The sequence below is a fragment of the Rhinoraja longicauda genome, chromosome 18 (assembly GCF_053455715.1).
Source record: "Rhinoraja longicauda isolate Sanriku21f chromosome 18, sRhiLon1.1, whole genome shotgun sequence".
Taxonomy (NCBI): domain Eukaryota; kingdom Metazoa; phylum Chordata; class Chondrichthyes; order Rajiformes; family Arhynchobatidae; genus Rhinoraja; species Rhinoraja longicauda.
Window position 1 is genome coordinate 6199264 of NC_135970.1, and position 20376 is coordinate 6219639.

General features: G+C 45.5%; 2 protein-coding genes across 3 annotated transcripts in view; both read left to right on the plus strand.

Annotated features, from left to right (window-relative positions):
• Positions 1 to 9189: 9189 nt before the first annotated feature.
• LOC144602460 (maestro heat-like repeat-containing protein family member 1) lies at positions 9190 to 14061 on the plus strand. The gene has a single exon (XM_078415607.1). The coding sequence runs from the start codon at positions 9190 to 9192 to the stop codon at positions 14059 to 14061; it is 4872 nt and encodes a 1623-aa protein (XP_078271733.1).
• A 5603-nt stretch (positions 14062 to 19664) lies between these two features.
• The window catches only part of fnbp4 (formin binding protein 4), a 34852-nt gene continuing 34140 nt past the window's right edge, over positions 19665 to 20376 (plus strand). For both annotated transcript variants that reach the window (XM_078415010.1, XM_078415011.1), the window contains exon 1: positions 19665 to 20047. In XM_078415010.1, coding sequence (XP_078271136.1) covers positions 19948 to 20047 — 100 coding nt within the window. In that variant the 5' untranslated portion in view covers positions 19665 to 19947. The remainder of the gene's footprint in view (positions 20048 to 20376) is intronic.

A 20376-nucleotide genomic window follows, 5' to 3' on the forward strand; every position in this document is an offset into this window, starting at 1 on the left:
TCACCCTGCTACACAGAGCAGACTCTGGCTGAGATGATAATCTTGGAGGATTTGGACTCAAAGAACAAGGCTTGGCAGCTTTTCATCTCTCGGAGTTCCTCCCTCACGTCTACTGCACTCGACAGTGGAAGGAGAAAGTGCTGCAAGTCTATCTCGAGTTGGCACAATTCCCTCTGACCCTGTCTTGTTTTCTGAACACCTTTGAGATGAAGAAGCTCTTGACATTCTTCTTGGTTGCTTCCCACCAGTGTATCAGGGAGTCAAAGAGGTTCTTCATGGTTCTCCAACCTGGATACTCCCTCTTTAGCTGCTCGATATTCTCTGGGGTTAGTAGTTTGGCATTGAACTTCCATTTCCACTTCCTGCCTTCTGATACTCTGTAGAGGACAGGAAACCTGAAGGAGACAGTGGTCAGAGAAGAACACTGGCATGATGATGGTGTATCTTTCCGTGATGGCCTTCTGCATGAAGAGGAAGTCTATCTGGCTCTGGGCTGAGCCATCCGATCTCAACCAGGGTTGCGAAAGTTGTCGCACAGATTTGCAACTTTGACCATCTCCATCAGGAGACTGCAGGTGCTGTCCACTCTGCTGTCAGCACTGCTGGATCACCCAGCCACATCGATGACACGGTTGAATTCACTAGCCAGTGAAAGGCTGGGACATCACCAGCAGAAGTGGGAGCTGTTGGAAGATGGCCTGCCACTTGCTCTACATGGGTAAGGCATGCGTATTGCTCAGCTGGAGTGGAGAATTACAGCACATTATATCCATCACGAGGAGACAATCCCCCTCCCCATCACCTCCCTGACTTTGGTTATTATGAAGTTGCCTCTCTGCAGCAGAATCCCCAGGCTGAAAGCACGCCAGTCATTGCCCCCAACCATACCAACAGTCCATAGGTTGCCATCGCGACCAACTCCAATAGCCGCAGAGATCTGGCAGCTGACGTTCTTGTGTGATGTCACGCCTGCCTTGACCTTGATAAGGTACTGCAAGGTGTTAATACATCGCACAGTGCTTTTCACATTGCCCATGTTTATTAATGCCAGTTTTATCTCCATTCTTATCTTCATGTTCATGGTTGAACAGCAACTCACGGTCCATTGTGCTGAGCCCTGATGCCTACAGCTTTGGTGAACTGTAGCACCATTTCTGGTTCAGGTACTCTGAGTCATCTCTTGCAGAGAGAGGGGTGTCTTCTGGTGCTGCTATTGGTATCAATGCGGGAGATGTCAGTGTTCTTTTAGTCTCTAAAAACTCTGCACCCTCCATTTCCCGGTGCTGGTTGTGTGGGGAGATTGATTGCTCCTGGTCTACTGGAGCTGGGGTACAACACACGCTTCACTACTCTGTCTCCTGGAGCTGTAGTGCTCTGGGCACTTTACAGTTCCTGGACAGGGTTTGTGATCTCGAGGTGGTCAGGCTATTTTCACAACTCTTGGTCTTTGTTCCTGCTGGGCTTTTGCTTGTGGTAGGGGGTGTCAGTATTTGGGCTGTTGTCAGCCTCTTCCACTTCTATTGCCTGTGGATAGGTGCGTACGTTTAGGGCAGGCCCCCTTGAGGTGCTTTCCCCACAGGTTCCAACACTGGTTTTCCTTGCTGTCCTTGGTCTGGTGGCCCTTCCTGCTTGCAGTTCTTGCAAATAACAGCACTGCAATGGGCTGTCACATGTCTGGATTTTATTCATTTGCAGCACCTGTGAACACCATAAACCCTTGGTTCCCTCTGACTGCAAAGACTGAGGGGGGGATGAATGATGGCCTCCGCTTGACTTGGCTCAAATGACCTGGCTCTGCTTGTCCAGATCCTTTGTGTCCACACAGCTTCTCATTCCCTTGCCAATACGATCCAGGAAGATGAAGACATCCACAAACTGGCATATGTGAATTAAACACGTGCACCACAATCACACTCTCCTCTGGGTGGAGATCCTCACCTGCATCCGCCAATTATTTGTGTGAGAAGGAACTGCAGATGCTGGTTTAAACCGAAGATAGACACAAAAAGCTGGAGTAACTCAGCGGGACAGGCAGCATCTCTGGAGAGAAGGAATGGGTGACGTTTCGGGTCGAGACCCTTCTTCAGACCAGACCCGGGTCTCAACCCGAAACGTCACCCATTCCTTCTCTCCAGAGATGCTGCCTGTCCCGTTGAGTTACTCCAGCTTTTTGTGTCTATCTACCTATTATTTACCAGGCTTTGTCCTGCCACAACTCTCATCCAGCATTCTTCCCCCTGCCCCCCCACCCCACCCCCACTCCTACAGTGTCTGAAGACCCAAGACAGCACCTATCCACATTTCCAGAAATCCTGCTTAACCCACTGTTATTCCAGCACTTTGTGTATTTTTTTAGACCAGTATCTGCAGTTCCTTGTTTCTAGGTGTTGAGGCCTATTCTGTTTCATCTCATAGGGAGGGGTGTATCCAAGGGAAATATCAGCACACGAAACATACATTAATGTCAAAAACAGAGTAATGAATTTCTCAGCATCAACCTCCATTTGCCAAGGTTCTCAAGTAGCCTCAACATAAATTGTAAAGATGTTTTGATCACACATAACCATTTGTTACCTCCAGTTTGGCTGTTTGAAGAACACACAGCTTCAATAACTGCAAATTTGATCCTGAACAAATCCTGAACAGATCCTGAACAATTCTGTTCTTCCAAAGGATCCATAATCATATTTAAATGGAGTATATTCATGGGACTCCACCTTAAACAATTTACTGAGACAAATCTCAAGAGTCACTTAGATTCCATTTTTAATTCTACAATAGTCATAAAGATACACAGCGTTGAAATATGCCATTCAGCCAACTCATTCAGGCTACCCAAGGTGCCTACCTGAGCTAATCCTATTTGTCTGCGTAGAGCCCATTTCCCTCTAAACCTTTCCTATCCATGTACCTGCCCAAGTGTCCTTTAAATATTGGTATTGTACTCACCTCTACCATTTCCTCTAGCAATATTGCACATTCCACCCTCACCACGGAAATACTTGTCCCTCAGGACCTCTTTAAATCCTTTCCTTCTCACCTAGTTTTTGACTCTTCTATCTTGGGAAAAAGATAGTTAGACTCATGGTACAGATTTTTTTGACTGTATGAAACAACTTTCAAAAATGTTGTTCCGTTTTTAATTCCTGTTTTCATAAACAATAAATCCATGCGTGGAATAAAGGGATATGGATCGCATGCAGACAGAGGAGATTAATTTCGCTTGGCATCATGTTCATCAGACATTGTCGGACGAAGGGCATGTTCCTGTGCTCTGCATAAGGTAACTTTTTGAAGACACTCTCAACCTTTGAGTTTCAAACTCTTTAATCTATTGAGTAACAAATAATTAATTGGAAAGAATGATCATTTTACAAACAGTATTCTCAATCAAAACAGTCTCAATCATGACAACCCATTGAGTTTTGTGAATCCTGTAGTCTGTTACCATAAATAAGTTGGACAATCCACTATATATCCAGATTATAAATATCCCTTAATGAAATATGGGAATTTCATCAGGGATTTCTCACAATAGTATTATTGTTTCCAGAGATACCTTGGGTGTATTTCTAAACTAAGCAGCAGGTGCAGGAATGAAAATTAATATTAATTACTTTATAACCATAGAATGCTGCTGGTCCTGATGCTGTTTCAGACTAAGACTTAAAGCCAAGTGTGGATGCGACATTTTATGAGTAGGCTATGAAAAATAAAAGTTATTACTGCTCCCTGCACAGAAAAAAACGGAGCCAGGAGAAATTCTGCAGAAGGGTATGCTAAAGAAACTGAACAGTAATATAAATAATTGGTTTCCAGATGTTATGTTTGACACTGTTCATTGTTAGCTTAAGAAGCCAAAAAGGTTATGTACTGTATTTGTAGAGAAGGATATTTTGAGTTTCACCACATAAGAAACATTTCCAAGGGCTTTGTGAGGGAAAAGGGTGTTTGAGATAAATGTGTTTACAAGGATAGATGGATGAAGGAGAATCCTTTTTTTCCCCCAGGAGTTTAGTGAGAACATCAGATTTGAAGGATGGAGGACAGGACAGTATTTGGAAGCCTAGAATATAACCCCCGGAGATAAAAATTGTATGTATGGAGATAGCAGAAAATGACAGCAGGAAGAGCAGAGTAACACATGTCAGGACCCGATGGAGGAAGCAACTTAACTGTCACACCAAGGCAGAACAGAAAATCCCCTACTCTCAATTCCTTTATTGGACACAATTCCCTACTCTCAATTATAACAGATAATCGGCAATAATGGACACCATTCCCCCCCATCCCCCCCACTTCCCCCATGGCCCGTTATGATGAGAGTTTACTGTATATCACAAACAGCAGAGGTCCCAACACAAATCCCTGCGGAACTCCAGTTAACTCAGACCTCCACCCAGAATAACTACCTTCCACCACATTCCACTGTCATCTGTAAGCCAGTTCCAAATCCGTATGACCAAGTCATCAGGAATCCCACACATCTTAATCTTTTGGATCAACCCACCATGAGGGCCCATATCAAAAGCCTAACTAAAATCAGCCTTGACATTCTCCCTGATTAACAGACCAATTCCACTACTTCGTTTACCTCCGTCTCTATCTCATATGAAACATCGAAACCCAGGCATGTTGAGCTGCCGGTCCGTAATCATTCAGGTATGTCATCTTATTCTTCTTAGGCACCATTATAATGGATGCCTTTTTAAAGCACATGGGAACTTCAGACCTTGGTAATGAGAGGTTGATGACGTCTAGATAACAGGCGATTCAGGTTTAAGAAGGCAGCAAGGCACACTATCAGGCCCTCACACTTCCCGAAGGTTCACATTCATCAACGATCTTCTGACATTGACCTTGATGAGTGAGATCACAATGTCATCAGGAGCTCTGGGAGCATATCGATGTTCTCCCTTTCAAAGCAAGCTTAGAGCACATTGAGCTTATTCGGCTGCCACCTTGTTTCGCCTGTAGGAAGCGATGGTGACGAATATCCATCTCATCCTCCGATTTAGAGCAAAAGTGTCTCTTTGCCTCTCTGATGGCCCCATCGAGGTCTTACCTGGGCTTCCTCTAAATGAACTTGCATCGCCAGACTTGAGTGCCCAAGAGCTGGTCCTCTGTAGATTGCGGACCTCCTGGTTCATTAAAAGCTTCTGGTTGCGGAAAACAAATGATTTGGGTTGAAACATACTCCTCCATACAATTCCTCACAAAGTTGGTAGCAACCATGGCGTATTCATTCAGGTCTGTGGCTGAGTCCTTGAAAGTCATCCAGTCTACCACTAAGCATCAGTTACATAATGTTGCAGCCCTTGCAATATCTTTTTCATAAGGACCAGCGAAATGGAGTATCAAATGTAGCAAATATATGGATGCAGATCTCGAACAAAGGTTTGCAAAATGTTTGTGCCACGATATGTTGGTGTTGCAGCACCCCAGCGGAGGTTCGGCATCAATTTCTCACTCACTGCCTGCCACTCCAAGCATCCCACATCAGTCGGTACCTAATCTGCTGCTTTCGTATCCTCACACAGATGCAGGTGGATCAGGCTATGCAGTGGAGGAGTTCACTAGCTCAAAACCCAGGAAGACTGAACAAACGTTTTTCACCCATTGCAACATGGCTCTTTGCAGCCTGCCCCTACCTCTGTTGAAACCAGAGGTTAAACATCTTTAACTGCAATTAAAACAAATACATTCTTCTTGATACTATGAGCCAAAGAATCATAAGAAAACACTGCATGAAGCAGGCCATTTGACCCATTGAGTCCATGCCAACCATCGACCATCCATTTGTTTGAATCCTATGTTAATCCCCCATTTTTGATTCTCCCGCATCCTCATCAACTTACCCTAGATTTTACCACTCACCTACATGCTCGGAGCAAGTACAACATCCAATTAACCTACCAATCCACACACATTTGGTATGTGAGAGGAAATCAGAGCATCTGGGGGAAACCAACATGATCACAAGAAGTGCAAACCACGTGCCTAAACGTTTGTAAGATAAAGAAGGTAGTTATGGACTTCAGGAAGAAAGGTGATGTACACCCTCCAATCAGTAACAACGGTGCTGAAGTGGAGATGGCCGAGAGCTTCACGTTCTTAGGTGCAAATATCACCAACAATTATCCTGGGCCTGGATTGAAGCTATGGCCCAAAAAAGCATTCCAATTCTTCTACTTCCTCAGAAGGCTAAGGAAGTTCAGCATGTCTCCAACAACTTTTACCAACTTCTGCAGATGTACCGAAGAAAATATCCTATGGGGATGCATCACTTCTTGATTTGGCAGAGAGTTGCGAAGGTAGGACAGTCCATCACCCAGACTAGCCTCTTCCCCATCAGTTCAGGCGGCACAGTGGCGGAGAGGTAGAGTTGCTGTCTTACAGCACCAGAGACCTGGGTTCCATCCTGACTACGGGTGCTTGTCTGTACAGAGTTTGTACGTTCTACCTGTGACCTGCATAGGTTTTCTCTGGGAGCTCCGATTTCCTCCCACACTCCAAAGACATACAGGTTTGTAGGTTAATTGGCTTGGTATATTTGTAAAATGTCCCAAGTGTGTGCAGGATAGTGTTAATGTGTGGCGATCGCTAGTCGGCGCGGACTCGGTGGGCCGAAGGGCCTGTTTCCACGCTGTATCTTTAAACTAAACTATGCTAAAACTCCATCAACACTTCACACTGCCTCTGGAAAGCAGCCAACATATTTAGGGCAACACAGTGGCGCAGCAATAGAGTTGCTACCTTAGAATGCCAGAGACCCGGGTTCAACCCTGACTATGGGTGCTGTCTGTTTGGAGTTTGTACGTTCTCTGTGACCACGTGGGTTTTCTCCGGGTGCTCCTGTTTCCTCCCACAATCCATAGACGTGAAGGTTTGTAGGTTCATTGGCTTTTGTAAATTGTCCCTAGTGTGTAGGATAGAACTAGCGTGAATTGGTTATCATTGGTCATCATGGTCTCGGTGTGCCGAAGGGCTTGTTTCCACACTTTTATCTCTAAACTAAATATTGAAGAACCATTTTCACCTTGCTCTCTCCCTCTTCTGCCCTCTCCCAACAGGCAGAAAGCATGAAAGCACATAAAACAAATGTTAGGAACAGCTTCCCCGTTATTCTCAGACTACTGAACGGTCCTCCCATAAGCTAGGGTGTAGCCCTGACCTTCCAACGTGTATAATTGTGGACTTTACATTTTTTCTCTGTAACTGTAACACTACAATGCTGTGACACTATATTCTATACTCTGGAATTTTGCACATTATACTGCCAGTAATAAATGTATGTCTTGTTTATACTAATGCATAGAATGGTTTGACAGGATACCACGCAAACAAAATCTTTCCACCCTATTTCGGTACACATGATAAAAATAAATCAATACCAATATAGGCAGTCTAAGAAATCACAGACCCAGAGTTACAGTAAAAAAATCAGTTAATTGAGTAGTTGTCATGTTAACTGTCAACATATCTCTCACAAGGCAGCGACAGGCATAACATGCCTCAGTGAAACCTGGAAACAAAACACTGCTTACCAATCTCTACTCCCACCGCTCCCAAACGCAGGCACCACTGCACATCAAAATCTAGCTAAATCTGACAGCCAACTTCTAGTCCAGACTAATCAGAATGACTAAATTAGAGACAAAATAGTAACTTAGGGCTGCTTATAAATTTTGGCCACAAAACAATAACATTTTCTGAGCATTTCTAATGGTTTCTGTTGTCTTTTTAGATCTCCAACATCTAATTTTTTAATCTTTTATTGCATGAAGAGGGATCAGAATGAGACGAATTGTAAAATATGTATATGATCTTGTTTAATCGTATTATTAAGATCGACTTTTACTTTTCATCTTTTGTGTGAAGTCATTCCATAACAGCATTGACAATGTTGCTTGCACCCAGGGTTATTTGAATTCTGGGTGACAGTTAGCAATGTCAGCAAAGACCACATGAACAAGAAGGTTTTTAAAAAAGTCAACAATTTTGTTGTGAGAATGGAAAACAACCAATCAAACAAATGTCATCAAGGGTGTGACTGGTTTAAGCTTAAACACATGGACTTTCAACTTTCAAGTGAGAGCCAAGAATGAATCAAAGAAAGTTAGCTGGAGATAAAGCAGGTTTGTTCCACATTGGCATATCTGGAGAAAACCCACTTAATCAAAGGGAGAACTCCATACAGACAGCGTTGGAGAACAGGAGTGAATTCAGGTAGCACAGCCAGAGCTACCAGATTTCAGGCAGCAGTTCTTTTCTTAAACAGCTGCACTGTTCTGCTGCCATTATGCTTCAAATCTTGAATGAAGTTAGTAAAAATTATTTACAAATCAAAGAATTGGAATTATTCATGAATCTTGATTAATATATTTGATTTTGAACTAGAAGAACAATTTTGAGAGATTTTGTTCAAAATGTCTGTCATTTATACCTATTTTAGTGCCAGCCTTTAAAAGTTTGTTTCTGTGAAATCTATATTGGAACAGGATACCACACTACCCAACACAACTACCAGGTAGAACTAAGCAGATGTGGGTTTGTCAACACTCTCTGTCTCAGGGCCTGTGTCGTTATCTCAACTTATCTAGCAGTCCTATTTATGGGTATGCAATCAGAGTCCACTTCATAACCATGGGGTTATGTCACACCATGTGACTTCACAATGAAAACCATAACAACCAAGAGATGAGTGGAGTGGACAAAACACAGCAAAGAAGTGTGAAATGCACACCTGTATTGAGGAAGAAAGGTCGAGAAAGCTTGCACACAAGAGTGTTCATCAACTCATCCCAACCTGGTAAGATCACAAGAGACAGGATTGGAAATCCTGTGTAAAGGAACAGCGTTAATGAATGGAGAGAACGGACTGTTTTCGAAGGAAAACAGATTATCAGCTAACAGGAAGTTTCATTCTGACTGTGGCAGTGTGAACAAATATACAAGGTTCACTGATGATCAGATACTTAAAGCATTTATTCAATAAAGTCCTTCAGATTGAACAGCAGATTGAACTGATTGAATATAGAACAACAATCAGGATTGAGTTAATTGAAATATGTCAAACAATCTGGTGTTACAATCCTGAAAAGGAACTAGTAAGAAGGCACCAGTAAAGTAATCTATGTGAAACTGAACTGAACAAATTTAGTCTTAGGTCGAGAAAAGGCTCCGAAAATGTACAGTAGTGCAAAAGCATTCTCAGTTGCACTGCTGGAAATGACTGAAGAGGAAGATGAAACTTGTCAACAGAAATTATCAAACACACTCCACACACTGGGCTGTCATCATCCAGAAATAGTATTAACTGCCTGCCATGACTATCTATCCCACAGAAGCACACAAGCTAATACACAGGGGATTGTAGTCTTTAAAATCATAACAAGGATTATCAAAGACACCCTTGATAAAATTAGCCAGGCAACGGCGGAGAAAGTTATCACTTTGGCGATGCTGTGGATGACAATGTCAAGAGACAAAGCTGAGATCCAGGAAGTTACAAGCAACCTCCTAGCTGCCATGAGCTTCAGGTTTATAAATGAAATTGTCCAACTGATGATAGAGCATTTCAAACAAGGCCACCTTTCACACATGTACATGGTGAAGACATTGACCAAAATGTCCACAGAAAATGTGTATGGCATAATGCCATTCCTCAAAGCTATCTTGAATACCCTGATTCCAGTTCTCATTAATGAAAGAGAGAATGAGATGAAGTCTGCATTTGCCTCAGCAATGGGTAGTTTCAGTAAGAGCATCCTAATCTACCTAGGAAATAGTGAGAAAGATGAAGACCTTACAATCACCAGAAAGTCTTTCTCTGGCGAGATTACCATCATCTATAATCTGTTGTTTCAGGTGTGGCTTGAGAAGGAGCCCACCAAGTTCAACATCCCCACAGTGGAAGCCCTTGGCTACATCAGTAACTTACTGCCCAAGGACAAACTAGAAGAAGAGTTGCCCACGTTAATTCTAGGCATCCTGGCACTCTACGAGAAACAGGTGGGGCATTTTTCCATCACGGAGTGTCTGTGTCGGATACTGGAAATTGCCACAGAAATGAGGTGTGTTGGGCTGAAAACACTGATGGACAATCTACTCAGCAGTCTTCATCAGCAGATCTGTCTATCAGTGGATCTTAATAATCAACTTCACACCAGGAGTCAAATTGCAATCCTTTCCTGTTTCACAGTTCTGGCATCGACTTACACAGATTCAGTGTTTAACTTTCTCTTGGGGAAGTTAGAAAATAGTGATCAGCACATGAGAGCAGGAACACTTAATGTGCTGAGACATCTCATCAGCTCTTCCTCCTCACACCTGGAGGGACAGAAGACCCAGATCATGGCTGCAATAAAACCAGTCATTCTGGACACGAGCAGCAATATGGAGAAGAAGCAGGTTGCTCAGGTAATATGTGCCCTTGTCCAAGAAGGTTACCTTGAGCTGGATGGAGGAGAGGTAATGGTGGAATTCCTCATCAAACAGTGTACTACACCCACTGATTCAAGAACCCCAGCAGCATCCAGCCATCTAGATCACGTTACGGATGAAGATTTAGTTTCAATATGTGAAACTGTGATATTTATGATCACAGATACAGTGAAGATGGAAGCTGTTCTCTGGCCATTCCTATTGGGATGTGTCACAAAGGCCCAGTATACCAAGGCTTTAACAACAATCTGCAATTGCTTAACACATATAGCAAAAAGGAAACTACACACTAGCAGTGAAAGGTTTCTACCAATTTATGATGAGAATCTCCCAAAAGCACAGGCACTGTTGGCCCGACTCCTCCTTATTTCTTGTTGCCCTTATCAGGGAGGAAGCCGAGGTGCTGCTGCACTGAGACTATTGCAAGCTCTGAGCTTCAGTATTCATCCAGCAATAGTGCCAGACTGGGAAGAGCAACTTCCGTCATTAACGGACTATTTACTGGAGAATTCAGAAGTATCTCTACCACAACAGGAATGGGAGGAAAAACTGCTGCTCTTCTTGTCCAGAACTCTAAATGCCATTTACGATGAGGATTGGACAAGCAAGCTGAGTGATGAAATGTGCAAACAGATTGACACCAACCACTGTGGCCCACAAGAAAAAGCTTTCCTCTATAAATCTCTTGGGACAGTGCTCCACCAGATGCCTAATAAGAACATAAAGAAAGAGCTTCAGCAAATGTTACTGAGTGTGCAGCATAATGAGAGTGCAGAGAGAGAGAGCGTAGCCATTGCCTTTGGTCTGTGTGCCATGACCCACTTTGATGATACTCTTGGTAGCCTGGAGGAATTTTCGCACTCCAGCATGTTTAAGAATGGGAATAATTTCTTCAATATGCCTCGAGATAAGCCTGATGTAAATGGGGATAAAGCTAAAAGCACACTGGTTCTCTGCTATGGGAACATGGCACTCTATGCACCTGAGGAACTAGCTCGATCAAGAATTGAGACCCACATTCTGCCAGCTGTGATAAATCAATTTAATCCTTGTCGGCAAGGAATAAAGCCTGAATCTAAAGATCTCACACTGAAGCTCAGTCTGATAAAGACAGTGACTCTGATAGCTAGATCCCTACTTTCAAGTCACCAGATAGTTCCCTTCAACTTCAGTAGAAAAGGGGAGCTCTTGAGACTCATGCAGCAACTCATTGAGGCTGAGCCACCAGACCTGCTACACAGTCCTGTTCGACAATTAGCAATTAAGGCCAGCACTTTCCTTGTACAGCTACACACTGAATCAACCCCACCTGACACCTCACGGCTGGTCCAAACCTGCTTGATGAGCACCTTTAGCTTGGTACCCACGGAGCTAGAGAGAAGTGAGGATATTGAGGATGGTCACATCGAGGAGCCTTCAACTCTCTTTGGCCAAACCATGACTGCTCTGCAAGAACTTCTGAAGCAAATTTTACTTCAGGACCTGTCTTCTGAAAGTCTTCAGGCAATATTCATAGAACTGGAAAACTGGATTGTGTCAAGAAAGGACCATGAAAGAGAGAGAGCAATGGGTACTACTTTAGAGCTACTGAAATATTACTTGGAGGCATTCTATGTTAATAATGTATCACCACTAAAAAACTTGGGGTGTTTGATTGGACAACTGATGCCGCGTTGTGCAGATCCATCAGTAATCGTTGGCCAGAAGGCCATGGAGAGTTTGTACATCATCCTGACCATTCAGTTATTATATGAAAGCACTAACCTAGAACAGCATAATGAGGACCTTGAGGTTCTGAAAGCAGTCAAAGACCAGTTAGTCAATCACAAACGTTCAATTTTCTTCCAAACATGCTGTCAGATCACAGAAGTCATCTCCAAATGTTTGCCCCATGACCAGTTGGCCAACTTAGTCTTTGCACTCTTCAAAGGACTGGCTGACCAGCACCCCAGTTGTTCCAGTGCAGCAGCCATCTTCATGAAAACCATCATTGAAAAACGTGGCAGTGAACTTTGGGATCAGGTCTCAGAAATCCTTAACATGCTGAGGGTTCCACTGCAGCATGTTCCTTACAAGATGGTGAGACTTTCAGTTTTACGCAGCATTGCAATTCTTGCCTCACATAACACAGCAACAGTTGTGGCCTGTCTCCTCACTTACACTATAACTTCAGACGAGTACATCAGTGATATTTGGAGATCACTTGCCGAGGAAAGACAATGTGCCCTGCTTACAATGACAGAACTGTTGCATACACTAAATAAACAGCGATCCGCTGGGGAAAGGAAGCCCTGTTCCACCAATGAGAGCCCACCTCAACCATCAGCTCTTGAATCGTTAGCGCCTATATGTGCATTATATGAGATGATGTCCACTCCAGAATCTGAGGAGACTGTAATCAACTTATTCCCTCAATTATTCAGCACACTGCTCGTCCATCACTGCTCCTTTGTCAATGTGTGCCTACCCAAGAATTTTGTTCCCCATCACGATTTGAAGCAGAGAGAATTCTCAGCTGAGCCTGAGACGTCTACCAGCAGAGATGTGTGTGTGAACTGTGTGGAGATGCTAATAAAGCTGCTGAATCAATCAAACAATCAACAAGTAGTGCATTTCATGGTGGAAACTGGAGGCTGGGACCAGATGATGGACCTACGCAAGTCCCACAGGGGGGTGATACTACTGGCCAAAGCAATGGTCCAATGTGCTACCCCTGGTCTAACTGTAATTGTAGCACAGCTAGCAGCCTTCATTCTCACTGTGCAAGACTGTCAGAAAGTCACCGTGGCTGCTTTCTTTGGTGAAGTTTTAAAGTCTCCACTGGCTATGCAACTGCAGCTCACGGACATCCTGATGAACAGATTACTTCGATGTTTACTTAACACTTCTGCAGTTGTGCAGTTTCTCTGTGTCCGAGGTTTGGGCAACATTACATCTGGAGCTCCTTACAGCATTGAGAAATATTCCCGACCAGTGCTCTGCGCAATGACATCTCTGATGATAACGGGGGAAAATGATAATGAGGTGCTTATGTTTGAGGTGCTGTTGTGCCTGTCAAGGTATGTAGACCAGTTGAGAGCAAACACCATCAGGCCCTTCGTATTAAAAATCTTTACTGGAATCCAACCATTCTTTGAAGCCAAAAGTGATAAAGTGCGAGCCGAAGCTTTTTTTGTGTTGGGGAAATTAGCCAAATGTGCAAGTAGAGATTCCCAATCTTACCTGTGCCGACAATTCCATTCAAACTTGGTTTGCTTGTTGGTGCACCTGAATGGAAACAGTAAGGAGGTGAGCAGAGCTTGTAACTCAACCCTTCGTCTGGTCATCCCCTTTATTGGTTCAGATGAAGCATTCTCAATGATTGAGGAACAGTTGGGGGAGCCTGTCCTGGATTACACAGAGTTCTTGAGGGACATTTCAAAACAATTCATTAAGGATTTCCCTGAGAGGATCAATTCATATGTGAGAGATTGTATGTCCTTCTTTAATAACCCAAAGGAACAGATCCGTGCAAATGCTGTGACCCTTTCAGCTTTCTTTTTCCAATCTTTGGAACCACGTTCCCAACCTGCCCAGAGAGTTGGTTGGTGGAAAAAATACACACACCACAGCTGAGGTGGAACTTCTAATCAAGTCAACATAGGTTCTGAATTTCCTCAATGATATCTGCTTTAACAAAGGATTGGACACTCCTTGTCCTCTGCTTGTTGCTTATTCACAACGACCTACTTTTCACCAGATTGCATCCTTTGTTCTCAACTCTGTGCCAGATATTGTCGCTTGTTACAGAATGATATTTTGGAAATTCCTTTATTATAAATAAACTGATATGTTGTTTTGCTGTCCTAATTGTTGTTCATCTTCAAACAGTACATGTCCCTTTGGCACAAGTGGGAATTAGATTTCTTGATTCTCAAACATGATCCTGAATTAGAGTGGCACATAGACTCAACAGGAACGGATGCTGTCTCCCAGCACCAAAAAACAGAGTTTGATCCTAATCTTGGGTGCTGCCTGTATAGAGTTTGCACGTTCTTCCTGTGACTGCGTGGCTTTCCTCCAGATTCCTCACACATCCCAATGACGTGCAGATCTGTAGCTTAATTGCCATCTGAAAATTAATCCTTGTATGTATGGATTGGATGAGAAAGTGAAATAACATAGAACTAGTGTGAATGGGTGATGGATGATCGATGTGGACTTGGTAGACCGGTTCGGGCAGACAGATGGCTGTGGAGGTCAAGTCATTAGGTATTTTTAAAAGCATAGTTTGATAGTTCTTGATTAGTAAGAGCATCAGAGGTGACGGGGAGAAGGCTGGAAAATAGGTTTCAGAGGGAAAAATAGAATAGGCATCAACCAATAATGGCCAAATGAGAGGCATAGATTGGGTACAGTCTGAACCATTTTCCCAGAAGGAAAATTCAAATATTAGAGGGCATAGCTTTATGATGGCAGGGGCACGTTTAAAGGAGAGATGAGGGGCAATTATTTTTTGCACAGAGAGTGGTGAGTGCTGGGGTTGATGGTTGAGGTCGATATGATGACGGCATTTAGTAGGCTTTTGGATAGGTATATGAATATGCAGCGAATGGAGGTACATAGATTCTCTCTTGTGTATCATGTTCGGCGTGGTTATAGTGGTAATCTTGTGTTGTGCTGTTCTCTAACTCCTCACAAGCCCCCTGATTTCAGTCCTCTCAATCTCCTTTCCAAATCGGCAACACCTTGCTTTGTCAAGTCCTTGAAGTAGATGGTGTGCCATTGCAAATCCACCTTAGGAAACCATACTTGGGCAACTCCACTTTATTTTAGGTTCCACTCCACTGTTGGTATGTCAGCACCTCACGGGCAATCCCAACAGTGATGGGCCTGAACATTGCTCCGCTAATGCAAATCGAGAACATAATGCAACTTACTCACTCTAACATGCCTATCAACATTTTCTGTAACCTACATAAGAGTAATTTACAATAGACTATTAACCTACCAGCATAAATTTGGGATGTGGGAGAAAACCAGAGCATTCAGTGCTCTCAAACACATGCAAACTACATGGAGGCAGCATGAGATCAGGATCAAGTCAGTGTCACTAGAACTGTAAGGCAACAGCACCAATGCTTGTGTCACTTCTCAGAGAGAAATCCAGAGGGTGTAGGAATGTCATCTTCAAATAGTGTGCTTTGCCATCATGAATAGGACAATCTGGTGTCTCCTCTATTCTCCCTACGATCACCCAACAATGCATCTCTCATCTGACTGAGAACCAAAAAGGAATGGGGAATTATCAAGGACAGATACCCCCTTACGTGGGACTCTGTCCTTGATGTGAATGCCTATGATTTCATCCAATAGCAACCTATCCTAACCAGTCTTGCCAGCTCTCCTGACCAACATGTTGAAGATGCCATATTTTAGTTTAGTTTAGTGATACAGCGTGGAAACAAGCCCTTCGGCCCACCGAATCTGCGCCTACCAGCAATCACCCCGCACGATCCAACATACTAGGAAGAATTTGCTATTTTTACCGAAGCCAATTAACCTACAAACCTGCACGTCTTTGAAGAGTGGGAGGAAACCAGAGCAACTGGTAAAAACCTATGCAGTCACAAGGAGAACATGCGAACTCTGTACAGACAGCACCCGAGGTCAGGATCAAACCCGGGTCACTGTGGGGTTCCTCCAGCACTTTGTGTTTTGAGTAATATTGCCCTGCAATTCAAAACCAACAGGAAAATTGGTTCTGTCATTCCAGTCAAAATAGAAATAGGTTATTACTTCAAAGAATAATATAATAATATAAGCCTATAATATTGCCTAAGGAAAACAGCGAATCCGCGGACTGAGAAAATTAATGCTGCAAAACATAAAGATATTTTGGTAGACAGAATGAGAGGTATATAAACTGGAGGGGGCAATTTTAAAAGGAGTACAAAAACAGAGATTTTGAGATATTTATATTGTTCATTGAAAGTGGTAGGGCAAGTTTAAAAATGGGATCAATCATAAAGCATTCAGGACCTCACGTTTCATAAATAGAAGCACAGAATACAAGATCATGGAAGCCTTTTCTAAAGAAAGCCTTTACAAAAGATTGGCCCAGCCATAACTTGAGTGTAATATCCAGTTTTAGACTCGTCTAAAAGATTTGATGGCTTACAAGAGGTTGCAGAAGAGATTTAACAAAATTATTCCAAGCATTATGGATGTAGACAGAACTGAAGTTGGATTTTTGGCTTTGCAACAGAGTTGGTTGTAAGGGGATCTGATAGAAGTTTGTAAATACATGCAAGGTTCAGAGCAATCCTCCCATAGGTGGAAGGATCAAAAAGAAGAGGGCATGAAGTAAGCGAGTCAAGAATGCACTACCATGAATAGTGTACACAATATTCAAGAACAGTATTCAAAAGAGAACTGGATAGTATCCAAACGGAAGAATTTGCAGTGCTATGGGGAGAAGGATCAGGTTAAGAAGGGTCTCGACCTGAAACGTCACCCATTCCTCTCCAGAGATGCTGCCTGTCCCGCTGAGTTACTCCAGCATTTTGTGTCTACCTCCAGGTTAAGATCAATTAGGTTGGCATTGCAGATTAAGTAAAGCACTGAAGACAGAATGGTCTCCTGACAATTTTTTCTCCCTCATGGGCAGACGGCAGTCACTGATACCCTACCCTCGCCCAGAAATAGAGAAGAATCACCCAATCCCAGCACTGAGTGGACACACAGATACTTCATGTGTAGGAAAGAACTGCAGATGCTGGTTTAAATCGAAGATAGACAGACAGTATCTCTGGAGAGAAGGAATGGGTGATTTTTCGCATCTCTGGAGAAAAGGAATGGGTGACGTTTCAGTCTCAACCCGAAACATCACCCATTCCTTCTCTCCAGAGATGCTGCCTGGCCCGCTGAGTTACTCCAGCATTTTTGTCTATCACAGATACTTCACCCTGGGCCTGAGGGGAGACACAGATACCTCACCCTAACCAGCCATCCGCCACCTGGCCTGGCATGGCATGGCAGTGTCAAGCAGATCTCAGGCCTGATCTACAAAACCCGCGAGGTGCTGAAGGTTTTCCTGGAGAATGTGATTAGGGATGTGGTCTTTTATGAGCATGCCAAGCGCAAGACGGTCACTGCCATGGATGTGGCAGATGTGGTGTACACTCAGAAATGCCAGGGCTGCACTCTCATTAGGTTGGGCGGCTGAAGATCTCCCCCTATCTCCAAACGACCCTGAGCCTGAGGGGGGACATGGACACCTGACCCCGGGCCTAAGGGGAGACATAGATATTTCACCTTGGGCCTGAGAAGAGACAGATACCTGAAACGTCACCCATTCCTTCTCTCCAGAGATGCTGCTTGTCTCACTGAGTTACTCCAGCTTTTTGTGTCTATCTTCGGTTATAACCAACATCTGCAGTTCCTTCTTACACAGATAACCCACCCTGGGACTGAGAGGAGACACAGATACCCTACCCTGAGGTGAGTGGGAGAAAGAGATACCCCACCCCAAGGCAGAGAGAAGACACAGATGCCTGACCCCAGGCCCGAGGGGAGACACAGATACCTCACCCCGGGGCTGAGAGGAGAGGCATCATTATGCAACTCCAGGGCTAAAGGGAGACACTGACACCTCTCTCCGGGGCCGAGGATACAGATAACGCACCCTGGGGCTGAGGGGAGAGGCCTGAATACTCCGTCCGAGCACTGAGAGAAGACAAAGATACCCCACCCTGAGGTGATTGGAACACACATACTCCACCATGAGGCTGTGGGAAGGCAGATACCCCACCCTGGGACCGAGGGGAGACACAGATACCCCACCCTGAGGTAACCGGGAGACACAAGTACCCCACCATTAGGTGTGAGCAGAAGGCACAGATCCCCACCCAGGGGCTGAGACACAGATAACCCACCCTGGGGCTGAGACACGGATACCCCACCCTAGAGCTGAGACACAGATACCCCACCCTGGGGCTGTGACACGGATACCCCACCCTGGGGCTGTGGCACGGATACCCCACCCTGGGGCTGAGACACGAATACCCCACCCTGGGGTGAGACGGATACCCCACCCTGGGGTGACACGGATACCCCACCCTGGGGTGAGACGGATACCCCACCCTGGGGTGACACGGATACCCCACCCTGGGGTGAGACGGATACCCCACCCTGGGGCTGAGACACGGATACCCCACCCTGGGGCTGAGACACGGATACCCCACCCTGGGGTGAGACGGATACCCCACCCTGGGGTGACACGGATACCCCACCCTGGGGTGAGACGGATACCCCACCCTGGGGCTGAGACACGGATATCCCACCCTGGGGTGAGACGGATACCCCACCCTGGGGTGAGACGGATACCCCACCCTGGGGTGAGACGGATACCCCACCCTGGGGTGAGACGGATACCCCACCCTGCGGCTGAGACACGGATACCCCACCCTGGGGTGAGACGGATACCCCACCCTGGGGTGAGACGGATACCCCACCCTGGGGCTGAGACACGAATACCCCACCCTGCGGGAGTGGCTGCGACGCGACGCGCCTTGGGCTTGGCCCGCTGTGGACCGTCCGGTGCGGCCTGCAACCACAACAACCTGACTGCGGGCGAGGACAGCGGGAGAAGGGAAAGACATTGTGGCCTTCCATCACAGTGAGGAGAGAGAGGACTGGAGGAGACTCACTGTGATGGATGTTTCTTTGATGGATGTTTCTTTTTTTGTGTGTTTTTGGGGTTGGGTGGTTTGAGTGCCTGTTTGATGCTTTTATTGTTGGACTGTGTTTTGGGGGGTTTTGGGGTGTGTGATTTGAATGCCTATTTAATGCTTTTATTGTTGGACTGTGTTTTGGGGGGTTTTTGGGGTTGGGTAATTTGGGTGCCTGTTTAGTGCTTTTATTGTTGGACTGTGGGTGATTGAATTAACATTTTGTTCAAGATGGCCGCGCCGTTGTGTTTGGCTGCCTGCCACTGTATGTTTCTTTTTTTTTCCCTAGTCAGATGTGCAGCACTTTGGTCAACGTGGGTTGTTTTTAAATGTGCTATACAAATAAATTGACTTGACTTGACTTGGGGTGAGACGGATACCCTACCCTGGGTTGACGGGAGGGAGGCGCGTGCGCGAGCGCGCGCGGGCTGGAGCGGGAGCCTCACCGGGCGGCAGTGCGCGCTCCACCTCCTCTCAACGGCACTGGCGTGACCCCGGCGTCATGACATCATCTATTTAAATAATCTACGGGTGAGGTCATCCCTTGCGCGCCAGACCGGGAGCGGAGCGGAGCGCGGAGCCGAGCGGACGGAGGAGCAGCCGGAGCCGAGCCCAGTCCAGCCCTGCGCAGCCCCGATACCCGAGAGCGGCTCGAGGAGCCGGAGGAGCAGGTGGGAGCCAGAGGCCCGAGCGCGGCCGGAGCCTGAGGCCCGAGCGCGGCTCTAGGAGTAGGCCCATCCTGGGCCCCGACAGCGGGCAGCGGCCTAGGCCGTGCCTGGAGACCGATTCGATGGGGAAGAAAGCGCGAATCGGCCTGCAACAGAGCCGGCGTCGGCCCATCCTACAACTGGAGTCCGATCACAAGGAGGACCAAAGCTCGGGTTCAGAGGGTGAGTTGGGGGTGGCCGTGCCTGGCTGGGGAAGGGAGGCCAGAGCTGGGCCAACAACACCCCACACTGGGCAAATGGGCCGATGAGGATTATCCCCACTCATCACACCGCGCGATGCCGCCACTGTCAAGGACATGTGTCCCTTGTAACAATTCAGACCAACTTGCCTCGGCTATGGCTGCCGACCAAGATGCCTCACCTACTCTAACTCCACCTCCCCGCGCGTGGACAATGTCACTCGAAACCTATCCTATCTATGTACTAGTCCGATCAGTGTGAAGGAAACGCAACAAATAAAAACTTGATCTGTTGGGAACATAAAGTAGTTC